The 19,473-nt window shown below is 44.6% G+C and overlaps 2 protein-coding genes across 2 annotated transcripts in view; one reads left to right on the top strand and one right to left on the bottom strand.

Moving 5' to 3' along the window:
• The window catches only part of Esco2 (establishment of sister chromatid cohesion N-acetyltransferase 2), a 17,340-nt gene extending 17,316 nt beyond the window's left edge, over window positions 1-24 (top strand). The window contains exon 11 of the mRNA XM_042697805.1: window positions 1-24. This exon is cut by the window's left edge and continues 1,104 nt beyond it. The gene's annotated coding sequence lies outside the window, so the exon portion shown is untranslated.
• A 1,366-nt stretch (window positions 25-1,390) lies between these two features.
• On the bottom strand, window positions 1,391-14,577 carry Pbk (PDZ binding kinase). The gene is made up of 8 exons (XM_042697808.1): window positions 14,471-14,577; window positions 12,801-12,871; window positions 9,735-9,828; window positions 7,075-7,217; window positions 6,408-6,577; window positions 5,739-5,868; window positions 2,887-3,066; window positions 1,391-2,137 (listed from the first exon to the last, which is right to left on the bottom strand). Exons 2-8 carry the CDS (start codon window positions 12,856-12,858, stop codon window positions 1,938-1,940), a joined length of 975 nt encoding a protein of 324 aa, XP_042553742.1. The 5' UTR covers window positions 12,859-12,871; window positions 14,471-14,577; the 3' UTR covers window positions 1,391-1,937.
• Window positions 14,578-19,473: the final 4,896 nt, after the last annotated feature.

Genomic DNA, 19,473 nt, shown 5'->3' with positions numbered 1-19,473 from the left:
TAATAAAAAGTATTCTTAAAATTGTTTCTTGGGAAGCTGAATGCTAATTTTTTTAATTTTATCATAAAAATCCTCCTTTGGCTATAAGTATACACATTACTTCAGATTAATACATAATTATTTTGCAACCTGGTAAACTGGTCTGTGGTGGCAAATTTAGCAATGAAAAACAGAGTGAATAGTAGAAGTATAAAAGTCTTTGCAGCTTTTCTATAAATATGAAATTATACTTTTAAAAAATGAACTCTATGATCTATCACAAAATATTTTCATACCACACAGTTTAAAAATGAAAGCATAGGCTAGGATTATGGCTTAGTGGTAGTGTTTGCCTTGTATGCATGAAGCCCGGGGTTCAATTCCTCAGTACCACAGAAAAAGCCAGAAGTGGTGCTGTGGCTTAAGAGGTAGAGTACTAGCCTTGGGCAAAAGCAGCTCAGGGACAGTGCCTAGGCCTTGAGTTCAAGCCCCAGGACTGATGCACCCTCCACCTCCCCTCTACCCCCGCAAAATGAAAGCAATGCCAACAATTCAGTCATCTTAACTATCATTACCATCTTACTCAAAAGCAATTACCTTTTACAAGACAGGGAATTTAGGGGCTGGGAAGGTGGTTCAGTGGTAGAGGGCTTGCCTTGCATGCCTGAGGCCCTGGGTTCGATTCCTCAGCACCACATAAGCAAAAAGAAAAAAAGCCGGAAGTGGCGCTGTGGCTCAAGTAGTGGAGCGTAGCCTTGAGCTGAAGAGCTGAGAGGCAGCGCACAGGCCCAGAGTTCAGGCCCCACGACCGGACCAAAAAAAAAAAAAGAAGGAATTTAGCCAACTAAGCCACAGCCATGTCAAATTTAACTACCTCTTGATGCCTAACACTTAAAAAAATTACTGTTGACTGATGTGGTGGCTCAGGGCCTGGGCACTGTCCCGGAGCTTTTTGGCTCAAAGTTAGTACTCTACCACTTGAGCCACAGCTCTATTTCCAGCTTGTTTGGTGCTTAATTGGAAATAAAGAATCTCATGGATTTTCCTGCTGGTCCTGCTGCAGATCTCAACCTCCTGACTAGCTAGGATTAGAGGTATGAGCCACTGGCACCCAGCAGTTTGAACAATTTTTTATAGCTCAGAAAATGATGGTTCTTAATTAGAATTTCTCCTGTTGACAGTAATTTTTTAAATTGTGTAGACAAGCCTGGGTACAGAACCCAAGGTTCACAATTATAGTTCAGTAATTTTGAAAGTTCCCAGGAGCTGTGGATCACAGAAACTACTGATCCAAATCCACCTCATTTTTCAGATTAAGAAAATAAGGTTGAAAGCAAAAGAAACCCATTAACATTCATTCACCACATTAATGACAACACTCCAATTAGAGCATAAAATAACGCTGAGACACTTTCTGGTACTCAAACTGTCTTTTATTCTGTATTGTCCTATTATTCTTTCAACACAGCTTTGAAATGCTTCTTAGGATACAGATTAGTAAATAAAAACTAAACAATCTCAGTATGGAAAACAAATTTAATAAATTAAACACCAAAGGTCTGGGGAGAGCTGAGGCAGCAGGACAAACTGTAAGGAGAGTCTAGGATACCCACAGAGTGCATCATGCCTCCTCAGGTCCCAGAGACCATTTAATAAACACAACAGCCAAGGAAGTTCAGCTAAATATATGTACACTTACTTTGTACCACATAAAGTGCTAATTTTACAGATCCAGTAAAAGAGAATATCTGAGATTCTTAATAAATGTAACAGTTACTCGATTCAAATTAATGTTAGACCCAGAAAACCCCAGTACACCAAGTGCTTATGCTAAGAATATGGCCCTAAAATAGGCCGTCCAGAGTACAATGACTACAGACCATGGCAACTAAACATTGAGTGAAGAGAACGGTTATAAACACAAGCCATACTTCATGCTGAGGTGAGTGTGAACATGGTCACTCCTCATCTAGCTCCAAAGCATCAACAATCTGAGCAGCAGAAGGACGATCTTCCGGATCTTCATTGGTGCACACAGAGAAGAGTTCAATTACTTTCTGGTAAGACTCATCCAGTTCTTCAATATTAATAGGTGGTCTGGTTCCCAATGCAGCATAATATGCTTCATCATCAAAGTCACTTTCATCAAAAGTTTTATCTGCTCATGAAGGAGAGAGATTAAAACAAGAAACTATCAGTTAAGTTCATAGATAAGTTTAATTAATAGGTCACCCTCCAGAAACAAGAATTTATCAGTGTGCTTTCCAGATAACACCACAAATGATCTCTTTGTTCATCTCACTACCAGGCAGATTAGAAAATGTCTTTAGATTTATAGGACTCTTACCCCCAACCCTATCTATGATAACTTTCTAATCTCAGATAAGGAGGACTTTTTTTTTGGGGGGGGGGGGGGGCCAGTCATGGGGCTTGAACTCTGGGCTTGGGCACTGTCCCTGCACTCTTCAGCTCAAGGTGAGCACTCTACCACTTGAACCATAGCACTACTTCTGGTTTTCTAGTGGTTTATAGGAGATAAGAGTCACAAGAACTTTCCTGCCTGGGCTGGCTTTGAACCTCGATCCTCAGATCTCAGCCTCCTAGGATTACAGGCATGAGTCACTGGCACCCAGCTGTAAGGAGGATTCTTAAGGAAACCATTCCTCTAGATCTTAATATATCACCCTATTCTGTATCAACATGTTTGACTAGGCTATTAAACCTAACCAAATTAGTCACCAGTATTAATTAATCTGCATCTTAGAAACTATGCTACTAAATAAAACAAATTAATCTTTTAAATTGTACTGGAATGACATAATAGCATACATAAACTAGCATTAGGGAAGAGAGATGCTATTTTTCAAAAAAGTGAAAGAAAAAAATTTAAAACTTTTCAATTTGTACCTTCATCATCATCATCATCATCTGACAGATTAATGTGTGGGATAGATAAAGTCATCATTTCCCAAAGTGTTAGGCCAAAGGCAAATATGTCTGCCTTGTCAGTAATAATGCCATTTTCCTCCAAAGCTTCCTTGGGTTTCCATGGCTCAGTACCAATATAACAGGCCTCAGGATCAGTCACTGAAACAAAACAACAGGCAAAATAGTCCTGAGGCAAGGCACCAGAAATCATGAAGATAAGCAACCAAAGAACGATGGGCAAATAATTTGAATAAGGAATTCACAAGTCAATTGTATATCCATTAAGCATGAAAACATTCACTAATAAGGATTATTGTTTCTCCATCAGGCTAAAACATTTTAAAAGCTGCCTAGTTGGCAATTCTCTTGGTAGATGAGAGGTATATAGACTTGAAGGTCCAGATTACAGACTCAAGAGCCCAAATTTTGTTGCCTGGCTTCAAGGACATGTGCAAGCTGTGGGCTTGAGCCCATTGCCTGGCCTGTGCTGTCTCTGCCTCCATGACTGATCAGTCAGGAGATGGAAGGAGGGCCAAATCAGATGTGGGCCCTTAAAGAGTTTACCTTGGAATGACATTCCCTCCAACTACCAGTCATCTTGTTAATTTCAATGAAAAACCCAGCAAGAATTGAATTAAGTCTGTAGATGAATCTAAGATCTAACAGGAACAGTATCAAGTCTTTCAATATACCACTCATGGTAGTTTTCTCCACTGTAATTACATCTCCGTGATTCTTTTAAGTAGAGACCATATACTTTCATTGAATTTATTCTTAAATATTATGGAGTTCTGCCAATGATAACGGAATTTTTCAACAGCATTCATGAACTACCTCTAACAAATTAATAGAAACAAATTCACTAGTTATTGGGCTAAAGAATATTTTAAAAGAAAAGCATTCTCATGGCTGATTCCTCATCAAGAACATTAAGAGAATGGTCAGTATTTATAATAATAAAAAACAAAACAAGAATGAGTTAGGCTGTGCCAACAGGCAAACACAAAATGGCTTTTTGTAGCATTCCTCTTTCCTGGTTCCATGCCAGTTTCTTCTACCATTTCCCAAATCTTCTGTTACTAAAACTACATCCCTTTTAAAAAATCTCATCAAAATCCTATTTTCCATTCTCACATTTTAAATTTTTAATTTTTTTTGCCAGTCCTTGGGCTGGAACTCAGGGCCTGGGCACTGTCCCTACACTTGTTTTGCTTAAGGCTAGTACTTGAGCCACAGCGTCACTTCTAGCTTTTTGTTCATGAGGTATTGAGGAATCAAACCCAGGGCTTCATGCATGCTAAGCAAGCACTCTACTACTAAGCCACATTCCCAGCCCATCTCAGATGTTTTATAGCTTTCAAATTCTATGAGTTAAGAGTTAAATGTGGTGCAACATGCTACAATCCCAACACTTGGAAGCAGGATCTTGAATTTAAGACCTGAATATTAAGACCCTATCCCTCCAAGAAAATAAAACTTAACAATGTATATCTTTGAATTTTAATAGTGTGTATTTCTATAGGCACACATTCTCTAATAAGAAGCTGATAATCTATATCATATATGTGAAAGGGAGGGGACTGAAGGCTAACTGGAGGCAACATAGAAGAAGAAGTGTGGGGAAATCTGTGAGGAACACAGGTAGCAAAGATGGCCCTGAGAGGAAGTTGAGTGGGCAGAGCGGGATTTGTTTAGGTTCAGTGTGTAAACAACTCATGGAAGCTTAAGTGCATGATAAGGTGTGGCCTTTCAGTGATTGGTTGGTTCCATTTCCTCCCCTCCCAGGCAGTCTTTTGCTTTAAAAAGGGGATGCTCCCTGTTAATAAAGGAGTTCCTGCTTGACTTGACACCCTGCTGCGTCTGATTGTCTCCTGGGCTAAGGGAGGCTGGGGAAGGCGACCCTTGAGCGGCCGCACTTCACTTTGCACTTACCTCTCCTCAGACCCCATCCGTCCAGACAGAGGAAGACCCAACAAGGAAGGACATTTATTATCTGCTTTTCAAGTTCAATGTTGAAGCATGAGTTTTTATTATGTATGTTAAAATGTAACTGTTGGGGCTGAGAAGGTGGCTCAGTGGTAAGAGTGCTTGCCTTGCATGCATGAGGCCCTGGGTTCGATTCCTCAGCACCACATAAGCTAAAAGAAAAAAGCCGGAAGTGGTGCTGTGGCTCAAGTGGTAGAGCGCTAGCCTTGAGCTGAAGAGTTGAGGGATGGCGCCCAAGCCCAGAGTTCAGGCCCCATGACCGGACCCAAAAATAAATAAATAAAATAAAATGTAATTGTTGGTGGGAGCCAGTCGCTCACAGCTATTCAGGAGGCTGAAATCTGAGGATAGCAGTTCGAAGCTAGCCAGGGCGGGAAAAACTATGAGACATTTACCTCTAATTATATGACCCAAAGTGGAAGTGGAACTGTGGCTCAAATGATAGAGCCCTAGCCTGAAGCAAAAAGAAATTCAGGGAAAGCACCTGGGCTCTAGGTTCAAGCCCCAGGACTGACATAAAATAAATATGTAAATATTAGGCATTTTGTAATTAGATAAAAATTTTAGCAGGACATTGGTGGCTTCCACCTATAATCCTAGCCACTCAGGAGGCTGAGATCTGAGAATCACAGTTCAAAGCCAACCTGGGCAGGAAAGTCCATGAGACTTTTATCGTCATTAACCACCAGAAAACCAGAAGTAGAGATGTAGCTCAAGTGGTACAGTGTTAGACTTGAGCTGAAGAGCTGAGGGACAGCCCTCAGGATTAGAGTTCAAGTCCCACAAACACTACCACCACTACCACCATCAACAACAAAAGAAAAGATTTAAATACTGCTACTTACCAGTCATATTTTCATCCAGTGGTAGAGAGACTCCTACATCACAGATTTTAACTGTTTCAAAATCACCTTTAATTACAACATTTGAAGACTTTATATCTCCATGAAGCAGTTTCTTTTCCTGGTGCAGATACTAAAATTGTAACAAATTAAACACATATGAAAATATGAATAAAATTTTATTAAATTTCAAAATTAAAAAAACAACAAAATGTTGAACCAGGCACGATGGCTCACGTCTGTAATCCCAGCTACCTGAGAGGTAGAAATCAGAAAGACAGTACTTTGAGGCCAGCCTGGGCCTCAGCCAGCAAGCTAAGAAAGCATTTTTCACTGGACCTATATATGTATACTTAATAATGTCAAAACTTACACCATCAAGATTAAGAAATTATTAAGAAATTGGCTTTTATTAATGAGTAGGTTAGGGTATACCTCCAGGAATAACTACTAAATGTGTACTAAGTATATGAATCCATCTAATGTGATTTCTACTACAAAACTACCTTAGCTTATTTCAAGCCAATGTGAGGGTTTCAAATAATTCTCTGCTGATAGAAATAAAGAAATGGAAGACTCTCTCCTTGAGAGGCAAAACCATTCACTGTGTAATTCGATGTTCAAGGACTCTGAGTTCATCCCAGCTCACAGTAAATGTAAGGGGGTGGTTACCTTCAGTCCTCTCGCCATATGCAAGGCAACTTTTAAAATTATAGCTGCTGGAAAAGGATCTTGGCTTTCTTTATTTCGCTCTTCTATCAAGTCATTTAGAGACTTTTCTCCTCCATACTCCATAGCAAGGCAGAGACTACCATCACTGGCCTCAGTAAAAGCACGATAACCTAAAGAAAATGTTAACATTTCTTTACTAGAAAAGGGTAAACAATGGTAATTGGTTTTTACAGTAATGGGACTGAAAACATGGATCAACACTAACCATGAAATAGCTATTATGTACAAAACTAAGTACGTGTAATTTTAGATGTTGGTGTTAGCTTGTTAGCACAAGCCAAAACATTTTTACTATTTTATGCTTCCCTAAATAGAGTGATTTCAGCAGCCTTACATGTACCAAAAAAGTAAAATGAAAACCAGGAATCTAATTTACTACTTAATAGAGACCAATTCACTGTAGCACTGTAGTGGCTACATTTATCCTCATGAGGTATGACTATGGAGTTTGCATTTCATGCACATTTTTATTTTAGATAGCTCATATTAATTTGCTTCCCAACAATCTATGTATCTACTTCATTTTGATTAGTAAAACCAGCTAAGAAAGGGTATACAATGTTTCTAGATATCCAGAATAACAAAATACCATTGAATTAAAACTTACCTATGATATTTGGATGATGAAGACTTTTTAAAATCTTTGCTTCATCAGTTAGTCTCTTCTGGTAAATAGTCCGATAATGATCATTACATATAGGATTTATCTTTTTTACAGCCCAGGGAGAATGAGACAGGCCTCTTGGAGATCTAAATGTGTATGTATATACACACATATATATAAGCTTAAAAGTATAAAAATGAATAAAAACTATAATACATTTTCAATGATAACAAGAACTTTCTAGTTTTTTATAATGTTTAACTATTCTTAACAGTATTTTAGACTATCTGAAGTTCTATTTCAACCAGAGGATGACTGCCTGATCAATTAAACACTGGGAGGAGGAGGAAGCATGAAGAGGGGATGTTATAAGCGTTATAAATGTCAAATGTGATAGTGGTTTCTAAGGTATTCACAGAGTGAGACCAAAGAAGGGTACTCTAGGGGAGGAACACAAAGGTTCAATGCCTCTGCGCCTCTGACCGTCCAACTGCAGGAAATGGAAAAAAAAGCCAAATTTGAAAATGACAATGTTTAACTTTCCTACTTCAGCATGTCAGGATGCAAACTACTTATAATAGTTATATGTATCAGAGATGATGTATAGGATGCTGCAGTAATAATGAAATTTATGAAATTTAACTTGAGAAGAGATGAGACCCACGTGGCCCCTCTATGATTACCTGAAGAACAGCACTGCACCTCAACACAAAAGCCATCTTTCCCTCTCACACATGCTAAGGCAGGCGTAAGGGGAGAATAATGAATATATAAATGAGAAAAATGTCAAATTTTAATTTTGTACTTGGCCATTTTAATAGAGTCTTACATAAGGCAGTAAAGAAAAAAAAATTCAGGGAAAGGTTTATCTGACAAGTATATAGTATAAAAGTCCAAAGATAGGGGAAGAACTTCAGAAGAGCAAGACAAAATTTAACCTTAAGATTTAGAATGTTCTTAGTACTCCCAAAATACTTAGGGTGCAATTGTTTTAAAAGACAACTAAAAATATAGAAAAAAAAAAGCCAAGAAGCCTCAGAATATAAAGTTGATAAAACCTTGCAGAGAACAGAATGAAAAAAAAAAAGATAAAAAGTAGGATAATGGAACAAAAATAAAAGATCAGCCAGTAAGTTAACATTCAAACAGGATTCCAGATTTTAAAAAGTGGGGGGCGGGGGGCGGGGGAGGAGGGCTGGGAAGGTGGCTCAGTGGTAGAGTGCTTGCCTTGCATGCATGAGGCCCTGGGTTCGATTCCTCAGCACCACATAAGCAGGAAAAAAAAAAAAAAAGCCAGAAGTGGTGCTATAGCTCAAGTGGTGAGTGCCAGCCTTGAGCTGAAGAGCTGAGGGACAGCGCCCAGGCCCAGAGTTCAGGCCCATAACCGGATCCTTCCCCCCCCCCAAAAAAAAGCGGGGGGGGGGGGGAGATGAGAGGGGGAATGGGACACAGGACACACGACATTGTAGTTTTTTAAATCACTGTGAAACTTCAGAACACTGATGACAAAGAAAAGACCATATGAGGATCAAAAAGCATGGGAGAGACAGACAACAGAACACAGATGACATTTTTAAAAAATAGACAATAAGAACGTCTTATATATGGCTTAGTTGAACAGCTTTGTGTAAGAGCTAGAGTGTAGCTCTGTGATAGCCCTAGGTTCAATCCCATTCTCACCCTAATTGAGAATATTCTCAACTAGACTTTTAATAAAATTAGTATTTATAAGTATTTAATAAAGCCAGTAATCCAAGCTACTTGGAAAGTGGAGTTTCCAGGCCATGGTTCAAGACCAGCCAGGGCACCAAGTTTATGGGATTACATCTCAACCAATGGTTGGCCTTGGTGGTACATTCTATCATCCTGGCCACAAAGAAGCAAAATGGCTAGGGGTGGTGACAGATACCTCTGTCCCAACTATGTGGAGAATCACAAAGGACCATGTAGTCCAGACCAGGGAGGAGTTGTCAAAGTGGTAGGGTACATGACTAGCAAATGGGAGACCAAGTCCAAACCCCAGCTCTGCTTAACAAAAAAGAAAGCATGTCTGTGTGGAAATAACACAAACTAGATGAAGCAAAGATATCCTAAGAAAAAGGCTAAACTAGTCAGGCTGATTCTAAGAATACATTAAGGCATACATATAACAAGCATGAAACTAGGTAATGTTAAAAGAAATTCCAGAAAACCCATCTGTTGATGTCTTTATTATTAGCTAGGAGCACCCTACTTGTTCAATTACTTCATCTTTCTTCAAACACAATTTTCCACTTAAAGACCAGCCATTTCCTCATTTTAACCACGATGCCATAAGAAATAAGAGCCCAGATTAGTTAGACCAGAAGATCCTACGGAGACAACCCTCCAGATAGGACATGCATTGTCCATACCATTGGCTTTCTCCCTGAGGTTTCCTTGTGAGACTTTATAAGCCATTATAAGGTTTCCTTATAAGACATTAATGCTATAAAGAAAACCTTTCTTCAGCCACTTCCCTTTTAACCAAGAAAGAAAAGCAAGGCGGGCAGAGCTCCGGCAGTCAGTGTGGTAGGATCAGGAACACATCTTACATTTGGATATCTGAATTTCCAGTTCCTTTTATCCAGTGCAATACAAGTATGGGTTACAAGAAAATGGTTTGTGTGAACTCTCCAACATACCTTTTCATTAGGTAAACATTCACTCCCGTCCCGAAGCCAAGCTTTTTCATAAATGGAGAGGCAGGAATGTTTACACTTGGAGTTAAACATGATACTAAATATCAGAAAGAGAAATTTTAAAATGAAATTTTAGTTAAAGAGACCTCTACAAAAGCATCCTAACATTGTTTTTGGTCGGTCCTGGGATCTGAACACTGGGCCTGGGGACTGTCCCTCAGCTCTTCAGCTCAAGGCTAGCACTTTACCATTTGAGCCACAGAGCCACTTCTGATTTTTTCTGCTTATGTGATGCTAAGGAATCGAACCCAGGGCCTTATGCATGCAAGGCAAGCACTCTACCACTGAGCCACCTTCCCAGCCCCATCCTAACACTCTTAAAGTTCTATTGAAGATACATTTTGTTTCATTTTTATACACTCAGATGACTTCCTGTGATTAGACTGCCATTAGCCATGATTACTTAAGTTTGGATTTGAATTAATCAAAATTAAATAAAATGAGAAACTCAGTTCCTCATTTGTACTAACTCCATTTTCCAGTGCTCAGTTACATATGTACTGTGTTTTCTTTTTTTTTGGGGGGGGGGGGGGGTCCAGTCGTGGGGCCTGAACTCTGGGCCTGGGCGCTATCCCTCAGGTCTTCAGCTCAAGGCTAGCGCTCTACCACTTGAGCCACAGCGCCACTTCTGGCTTTTTTTTTTCTCTTTGCTTATGTGGTGCTGAGGAATCGATCCCAGGGCCTCAGGCATGCAAGGCAAGCACTCTACCACTGAGCCGCCTTCCCAGCCCATGTACTGTGATTTCTGTACAGAACATCTTCCTCAGGGCAGAGTTTATTGGTAAGACTTCATCAGCATATTTACACTTAATAAAGTTATCTGGTTGAATTTGCATCTACTATTTTGCAAGTGTCTCATCATTCACTGATTTTTTTTTCACCCTTATCTTTCCTCTGTGTTCATTCTGATTATTTTTGTCACTATGTCTTAAAGTTCAATTAACCTTTCTTCCATTCTGTTATTTTAATTTTTTTTTTTTTTTTTTTTGTCGGTTGTGGGGCTTGAACTCTGGGCCTGGGTGCTGTCCCTGAGCTCTTCAGCATAAGGCTAGTGCTCTATCACTTGAACCATAGCACCACTGCTGGTTTTCTGGTAGTTTATTGGAGATAGGAGGTTCATAGACTTTCTTGCCCAGGCTGGCTTTGAACCTCTATCCTCAAATCTTGGCCTCCTGAGTAGCTAGGATTACAGGCATGAGCCACTAGCGCCCCAGCTGAGATGTTATTCTTAACCACTATATTTTTCATTTTTTAAAGTTCCATAAGAAAGGTTTTTTTTTTGTTTTTGTTTTTTTTGGGGGGGGTCCGGTCGTGGGGCCTGAACTTTGGGCCTGGGCGCTGTCCCTCAGCTCTTCAGCTCAAGGCTAGCGCTCTACCACTTGAGTCACAGCGCCACTGCCAGCTTTTTTCTTTTTGCTTATGTGGTGCTGAGGAATCGAACCCAGGGCCTCAGGCATGCAAGGCAAGCGCTCTACCACTGAGCCACCTTCCCAGCCCCATAAGAAAGGTTTTTTTGATACTGTGTTAATTTTCATTAACATAATTTGCAAAAGTGATAAGATTAGACAAACTTTATGGCAACAGATTAAGAAAAAACACTTCATAAAATTCAACATCCCAAGAAAAGGGACAAAAGGAAAATTGTCCAACCTGTTAAAGATCTGTGAAAAGCCCACATGTAATACACTGTACTGGGTACAAGGCAAGTACAGTGTGTCCACATACACTTCTACTTAAAAACATGCTGAACACAGTGTGGTAAGGAAAAAAGTATAGGTTGAGGGGGAAAAAATTAAATGTTTTCATCTACATGTTACCAATATATAACATTGTAAAGAATTTTTGTCTTTTTTAATGTTGCTGAGCACAGGTGGCTCCTGTCTGTAGTCAACCACCTACCTCAGCTACTCAGGAGGCCAAGAAGCTAAGGACCATGGCTGGGGTAGGAAAGTCTATGAGACTCTTATCTCCAGTTAAAAAGCAAAACACAGCCAGGGGGTGGTGGCTCATGCCTGTAATCCTAGCTACTCAGGAGGCTGAGCTCTGAAGGCAGTTCAAAGCCAGCTGGGGCAAGAAAGTCTGTGAGACTTTTATCTCCAATAAAGTATTCAGAAAAGGCTGGAAGTGGCACTGTGGCTCAAGTGGTAAAGTGCTAGCCTTGAGCAAGAGAAGCTCAGGGACAGCATTAAAGCCTTGAGTTCAAGCTCCAGCTGGGGGGGAAAAAAGGCCAGAAGTAGAGCACCAACCATGAGCAAAAAAAACCTGCAAGCTAAGCAAGAGCTCAAGGCTCTGAGGGCAAAAGCCCCAGTACCAATGCGTGCACACGCACACAGACACATACACACAAGCTAATAGAAGGAGTAAATATAAGATTCTTCTATGATAATGTCTGGAAATTTTCTAATTTCAGCCATTTTGTATCTGATGTAAGTTAAGAGTAAAGGTTCACTGTCTATACATGGATATCTAAAGGTTTTCTTTTTGTGCATTGAGTTGACTTAAAAAACATCTTTACCTCAGAGCAATGGATATAGGGAGGAGTAAAATCAAAGCAATCCCTAAGTGGTTAAAGGGAGATTGATTTTTTTTTTTTGGGTCCGGTCGTGGGGCCTGAACTCTGGGCCTGGGCGCTGTCCCTCAGCTCTTCAGCTCAAGGCTAGCAGCGCTCTACCACTTTAGCCACAGTGCCACTTCCGGCTTTTTTTTCTTTTTGCTTATATGGTGCTGAGGAATCGAACCCAGGGCCTCTGGCATGCAAGGCAAGCGCTCTACCACTGAGCCACCTTCCCAGCCCCAGATTGATTTTTTTACCAGGCAGAACCTCCAGATCCTAAGAACGCCAGTAAAATTAGCCCGTGATAACAAACTATGTCCTAGTCAATTAGTCCTATTGGTTAAAGTTAACATTATGAAGGTGACGTATGCCTAAAGACACGAAACATTTGTTTAAAAAAATTACAAAACAAAATGCTAAGCATTTCTAGTAGCAACAACCATCCGCCATCTTACCAGATTTCTTTCTTTCAGATAATTTGCTTGGTGTCTTGAAATTGCTGATTCCTTCCATTGGCACAGTTATGCTGCAGGGTGAAGAAGGCCAGCTTACTCTGGGCTAACCTTACACTACTAACTCTCACTTCATCCCGCAATTCTAGGAACCATACTTCGTTTACGAGAACCCCGAAGCCCGCGGGTTGCTCTGCCCCCCGCCAGCCCGCCTGCCCCGAGCCGGGAGTAGGCCGCCCGGGAGGAGGCCGTCTGGGGAGGAGGCCGCCGGGGAGGAGGCCGGCCAGCCAGCCGGGGAGGAGGCCGCCGGGGAGGAGGCCGCCCGGGAGGAGGCCCGCGGAGCTGGCGGTGCTCCCCCGGCGGGGACGGGCCCGGCCGGAAGTCAGAAGCCACCCTGGCGGAGGGGGTTCCCGGGGAGGCCGGTGCTTCCCGCCTCGCGATGGGGACTCGCCCTCGGGCCCAGCCCCGCACCCCGGACACCCACCCCAGCCCCACACTCCGGGACAGACCCCCGCCCCGCACCCCGGACACAGACCCCAGCCCCGCACCCCGGACAGACCCCAGCCCCGCACCCCGGACACAGACCCCAGCCCCGCACCCCGGACAGACCCCAGCCCCGCACCCCGGACACAGACGCCAGCCCCGCACCCCGGGACAGACCCCAGCCCCGCACCCCGGACACAGACGCCAGCCCCGCACCCCGGGACAGACCTCAGCCCCGCACCCCGGACACAGACGCCAGCCCCGCACCCCGGACACAGACCTCAGCCCCGCACCCCGGGACAGACGCCAGCCCCGCACCCCAGACACAGACCTCAGCCCCGCACCCCGGGACAGACCCCCGCCCCGCACCCCGGACAGACCCCAGCCCCGCACCCCGGACACAGACCTCAGCCCCGCACCCCGGACACAGACCCCCGCCCCGCACCCCGGGACAGACCCCCGCCCCGCACCCCGGGACAGACCCCCGCCCCGCACCCCGGGACAGACCCCAGCCCCGCACCCCGGGACAGACGCCAGCCCCGCACCCCGGACACAGACCCCAGCCCCGCACCCCGGGACAGACCTCAGCCCCGCACCCCGGACACAGACGCCAGCCCCGCACCCCGGACACAGACCCCCGCCCCGCACCCCGGGACAGACCTCAGCCCCGCACCCCGGACACAGACGCCAGCCCCGCACCCCGGACACAGACCCCCGCCCCGCACCCCGGGACAGACCCCCGCCCCGCACCTCGGACACAGACCTCAGCCCCGCACCCCGGACACAGACCCCAGCCCCGCACCCCGGGACAGACCCCCGCCCCGCACCTCGGACACAGACCCCCGCCCCGCACCTCGGACACAGACCCCCGCCCCGCACCTCGGACACAGACCCCCGCCCCGCACCCCGGGACAGACCCCAGCCCCGCACCCCGGGACAGACCCCAGCCCCGCACCCCGGGACAGACCCCAGCCCCGCACCCCGGGACAGACCCCAGCCCCGCACCCCGGACACAGACCCCCGCCCCGCACCCCGGGACAGACCCCAGCCCCGCACCCCGGGACAGACCCCAGCCCCGCACCCCGGGACAGACCCCCGCCCCGCACCCCGGACAGACCCCCGCCCCGCACCCCGGGACAGACGCCAGCCCCGCACCCCGGGACAGACCCCCGCCCCGCCGCGCCCCTCACCAGCGCTGGGGCTCGCTGGAGGAGGACCTGGCGGCCCGAGGACGTCCGCAAAGTTTCCGTCCCGCGCGTCCCGGACCAAACCCGCGCCGGCACTCGCCGCCAACGGCCCCGGCGGTTTGAATCGGCGCGCGCCGCGAACTACGGGGCGGCGCGAGGGACGCAAGGCCGCGGCGGTCCGGGTCGCGCTGTGGGCGGGGGGAATCTGCCGTCCGGGTGAGTCCTTTCCTCCAGGCTGTGAACGCCTGTGAACACCAGGGTTCCGCTGTGATTGAGCCTCGACTGACTGACTGCCCAAAGGCATCATCGCTTTATGCATTTGTTTTTAATATATCCACTCTGACTTGGATCCGTCGGAGGCCCGTCGTGTGAGCACGCAGGTGTAGAGTGTGAGCGTGCCTGTTTTAAAGGCTGTCAGCTCTGTTTATTGTGATGCATTGTAAATCTCCTCCAGGCTGTGTGCATGCTTGCAAATTGGTTAGGAGAACGACGAGGCTGTTTAGAAAAGAACAAAAAAATAGTCTTTTGTCTTGTTACATCTGTGTAGCCAACCATTTTCCTTTCAACAACTACTCTGTGACCCAATTACACACTTAAAAAACAAAACACTCCATTCGTTCCATTCCTTTACCAGTTTTTAGGATAATGAACTCATTCCTAGTCAACCTCCAAAGAGATCGTTTATATGTAGTAATGTTTAAAAACTATGTGTTTGTTTATTCGTTTATTTTTGTGCTTGCGCTTGGGCTTGAACAGGGCCTCATGTTCTCACTTGGCTTTGTGCTCAACCACTTGAACCACACCTCCACTTCTGGCTTTTTGGTAGTTAATTGGAGAGGCCTATGGCCTATGGACTCTCCCACCAGATCTGGCTTCCAACTGGGATCCTCAGATCTCAGCCTCCTGAGTAGCTGTGATTGTAGGCATAAGCTGCCAGTGCCCAGCAGGATTTTTTAATACCATAATAAATACATGCATTCCAAGAGAATGCAGTCCTCACTGAGCAGAACTTCTGCAGCATCTTTAGGCAGTAGGAGCAGCTTTGAGTTGGCTCCTGAGCTTGTTTACACTAGGCTTAATAGATTTTGATAGTTTCCTTTTTAATTCATAAGACAACATGTTTTAAGCTTATTTGTACATTTCTCACTTCAGACTTGGAATGTCTTATTTTTTTCCCAAAAATCTCTCATGCTATTCTTTTTGAAGTGAGAAATGGTCCTTAACGAACATAATCTTGAGTGTTAAGGTAATCATTGCTTCAGCTACAGTAAATGTTTCTAGGCCTGTTTCGTACATGGATTTTCAACCAGTCCCCTGTAGTGCTAGCCACACCCTTTGCCCCTATTTCTTTTCTTCTGTTTTTTGTTTGTTTTTTTGGTCAGTTGTGGGGCTTGAACTCTGGGCCCAGGCGCTGTCCCTCAGCTCTTCAGCTCAAGGCTAGCACACTAGCACTTGAGCTACAGCGCCTCTTCTGGTTTTCTGGTGGTTTATTGGAGATAAGAGTTTCACAGACTTTCCTGCCCAGTTGGCTTTGAACCACAGTCCTCAGATCTCAGCCTCCTGAGTAGCTAGGATGACAGGTGTGAGCCAACGGCGCCCAGCCTTCTCCCCTATTTCTAAAAGCAGGTACCACAGGAGTGCTAAGCTCTGTGGGAAATGCTTGGCCTTCCTGCATTGTGCTTCACATGGAGTTTTCCATGTCTGTCAAGTCAGCCCTTGTTTACACACCAGCTTTTCACTTTCTAAAAGGAGGTGGTTTTTCTCCTCCTCCTATTAGCCCATTCCATAGGTTAATGCTACAGGGGAGGACATTGCTTCGTTCAGGTGGTGTTAGAGTGAGAGAGAGTGGAATAAGATACTGTTGAATGCACTATATATAGCTTTGATTCTCTCCTCTCTCTCTCTCTCTCTCTCTCTGTCAGTCTCGGGGCTTGAACTCTGGGCCTGGGCACTGTCTCTAGCTCTTCAGCTCAAGGAAAAATGCTGTACCATTTAAGACACAGTGCCACGTCCAGTTTTCTGGTGGTTAATTGGAGATAAAAGTCTCACAGATGTTCCTGCCTGGGCTGGCTTTGAACCACGATCCTCAGATCTGTCTCCTGAGTAGCTAGGATGACAGGTGTGAGCCATCAGTGCCCAGCTGATAGTCTCTTTTATACCTTAGTATGTCTTAGTATCAACTTCTTCTCTCTCGGACTTGCTGGTGACAAACCCAGGGAATGCTGGGATAAATTGGTCCTTGATGTACTTCTTTTTTTATTATCATGGTTTCATGGTCTTTAATTATACACACATGTCGGTTTATGAGCACAGTGCATCCTGGCCAGCGCCGCCTCCCACTGTCCTCCTCCATCCCTGGGGTGTTTCTTTTCACCTCTATGTCTGCCTTTGCTTTGTGTGTTCCCTAGCACGCACCTTGCCTTGTAGGCTTCAGATCTCGAGTCCGTGATCTCCTTTCTGGCTCATCTGGGCTTCTGACTCTGCCAGGGTTAGAGTTCTGCTATGGTTTGGATGGTTTGAGTGTGTTCCCCAATGGCATATGTACTAAATCCATACTATGGCAGTGTGGAGATCATGAAATCTTTAGGAGGCAGGGCCTAATCGAAAGTAATTAGGTCTTGGAATACCATTCTCAGAAGGGATTGATCCAGGGCTGGGAAGATGGCTCCGTGGTAGAGTGCTTGCTTTGCATGCATGGGGCCCTGAGTTTGATTCCTCAGCACCACATAAGCAGAAAAAGGCCAGAAGTGGCACTGTGGCTCAAGTGGTAGAATGCTCGCCTTGAGCTGAAGGGCTGAGGGACAGCGCTTGGGCCCAGAGTTCAAGCCCCATGACTGACAGAAAAAGAAAGAGAGGATTGATGCAGACCTCTTTGGACTGGTTTACTTCCTGTGAGAATGGGATCTTTTAAGGGAGTCCTGACCTCTCCAAATGTTCTTGTGTATGTGCCAATCACCACTCTTGATGAAGCCCATCCACGATCTGCGATGGCAGCTGTCGCGCAGGAGCTGAGCAGATGCTGTGCACGCTTGTGAGCCTCGAAGCACTGAGTTAAAAACTTCTTTTCTTTATAAAGTATCCAGCTGGGGGGAAAACTGACCAACACAATTCCTTTCTTAGTTATTAGCCTTGCTACAAACTCACTGGTCTCCAAAATGACACCCAGAACCCTCATTCCCAGTTGCTGCTTACTGGTTACCTGTAGCCCCAATGAAGGCCACACAGCGGAGTGAACCTGGAGCATGCTCACTTCCAAGGAAGTGTGTGTGCCTTCTCCAACTGGGCTACAAATCTTGGGAAAGGACCATTCTGGTGTACAAATCCCAAGATACCACCAGACTGGATCTGCTTTGGGCTCACGAGGATCTAATCTTGACTCGCCACAAGGATGACTTATTTCTAAACATTTTGTATTCTAACGTTTACGAAATGACATGATTGTATTTGTTTTGGAAGATCTTTTGTTGTGTCCCAGCAATCCTCATCGTCCAAATAATTGTGGCAAGGACAAATAACTGGGGGGAATAAAAGAGAAAATTAAAAAAACAAAAACTCTTCGGGTTTTCTGGAGGAGTAGCATGGAACTAGAAATGGAAAGAAGACACAGGCAACATTCTGTCCACCCGCACAAGCACTGTCTGGGCAGCGCCTGGACCACAGCATCCGCGATGCTGGAAATGAGCGCTGGGCCTTTCGTTGTTTCTTTTCAAATGTGACATATTTTCCACTGAACTTGACTCTGAGCTTTGCTCTGACTGCCTGTGGCCACTCTGTTTCTGGAAACCTACCGTGCCAGTTCTTCACTAAGTGGCTTTGGCAAGGCCTTTGCTGGTATTTAATCATAGTAAGAGGACTCCGGAGACTTTATTAGTTGTAGAAAGCAGTATGGAGATATTAGCCTGAGTTGGATGCAGCCCAGAGCAGCTGCACAGTGAATTTCTCAGAGATATATTAATTATGCTAACAGGAAAGTGTCCCAGGATCCAACCCTCTAGCATACTAATAACAAACACAGGCATTCCTCAATTCACAAAGTAACAAAATTCCAGAAAACTGTTGTGCAGATCCTACTTACCGATGAAATATATTATGAGTTCAAGAAGGCCTAATCTCCACTTGTGGTTAAATATCAGTTTGCATCCCTTTATAACTCCATTCCTCTCATTCTCCAAGTTACTTTGAAAAACATCATACTTAGAAATAAAAATGCAGATATTCTAGAATATCTATTCAAGGGAATGTTTGTTAAATAGTACAACAAAATAAATATTGACCTAGTATTTTGATTTTGTGCACATGGGGGGGGGGGGGTCCTGGGGTTTGAACTCAGGGTCTTGGGTGCTGTCCCTGAACTTTTTTTTTAATTGTGAAAATACCGTATAGGGGGTTACAATTACATGGGCAAGATAATGAGTACATTTCTTATCAAGCATTGTTGCCTCCTCCTTTGTTTCCCCTTCCCATCTCCCACCCCCACCTCTACCCCCCTCCCTCACTTTTTTTTTTTTTTTTTGTCAGTCATGGGGCTTGAACTCTGGGATTGGGTGCTGTCTCTCAGTTCTTCAGTTCAAGGCAAGCGCTCTATTGCTTGAGCCACAGTGCTACTTCTGGTTTTCTAGTGGTTTATTAGAGCTAAGAGTCTCATGGACTTTCCTGCCCAGGCTGGCTTTGAACCCTGATCCTCAGATCTCAGCCTCCTGAGTAGCCAGGATGACAGGCATGAGCCACTGGCACCCAGCTGAGCTTTTTTTTTTTTTTTTTAATTAAGGCTAGTGCTCTACCACCTGAGCTACAACTTCACTTCTGGCTTTTTGATGGTCATTGGAGATAAGAGTCTCACAGACTTTCCTACCTGGACTAGCTTCAAACTTTAGTCTTCAGGTCGGTCTCAGCCTCCTGAGTTGCTATGATTACAGGCTTGAGCCATCAGCACCTGGTGATTTTTAAAAATATATTCCAGGAATTAAGTCTTGGTTTCATCCAAAATGTGCAATATGGTTAATTTG

This window comes from Dipodomys spectabilis, unplaced genomic scaffold, assembly GCF_019054845.1.
Source record: "Dipodomys spectabilis isolate Male_0828 unplaced genomic scaffold, ASM1905484v1 ptg000229l, whole genome shotgun sequence".
In the NCBI taxonomy this organism is placed as follows: domain Eukaryota; kingdom Metazoa; phylum Chordata; class Mammalia; order Rodentia; family Heteromyidae; genus Dipodomys; species Dipodomys spectabilis.
The sequence above is the reverse complement of the archived record's forward strand: the minus strand, read 5'-3'. Positions and strand labels throughout refer to the sequence as shown.

Excerpts from the sequence above, each read along its gene's own strand:
- Pbk (XM_042697808.1), bottom strand. The coding sequence starts at position 12,858 with ATGGAAGGAATCAGCAATTTCAAGACACCAAGCAAATTATCTGAAAGA. Across the intron at positions 6,578-7,074 it reads TCATCATCCAAATATCATAG|GTTATCGTGCTTTTACTGAG; the intron begins GTAAGTTTTAAT and ends CATTTTCTTTAG. Across the intron at positions 2,138-2,886 it reads TGATGATGATGATGATGAAG|ATAAAACTTTTGATGAAAGT; the intron begins GTACAAATTGAA and ends CTTCATGAGCAG.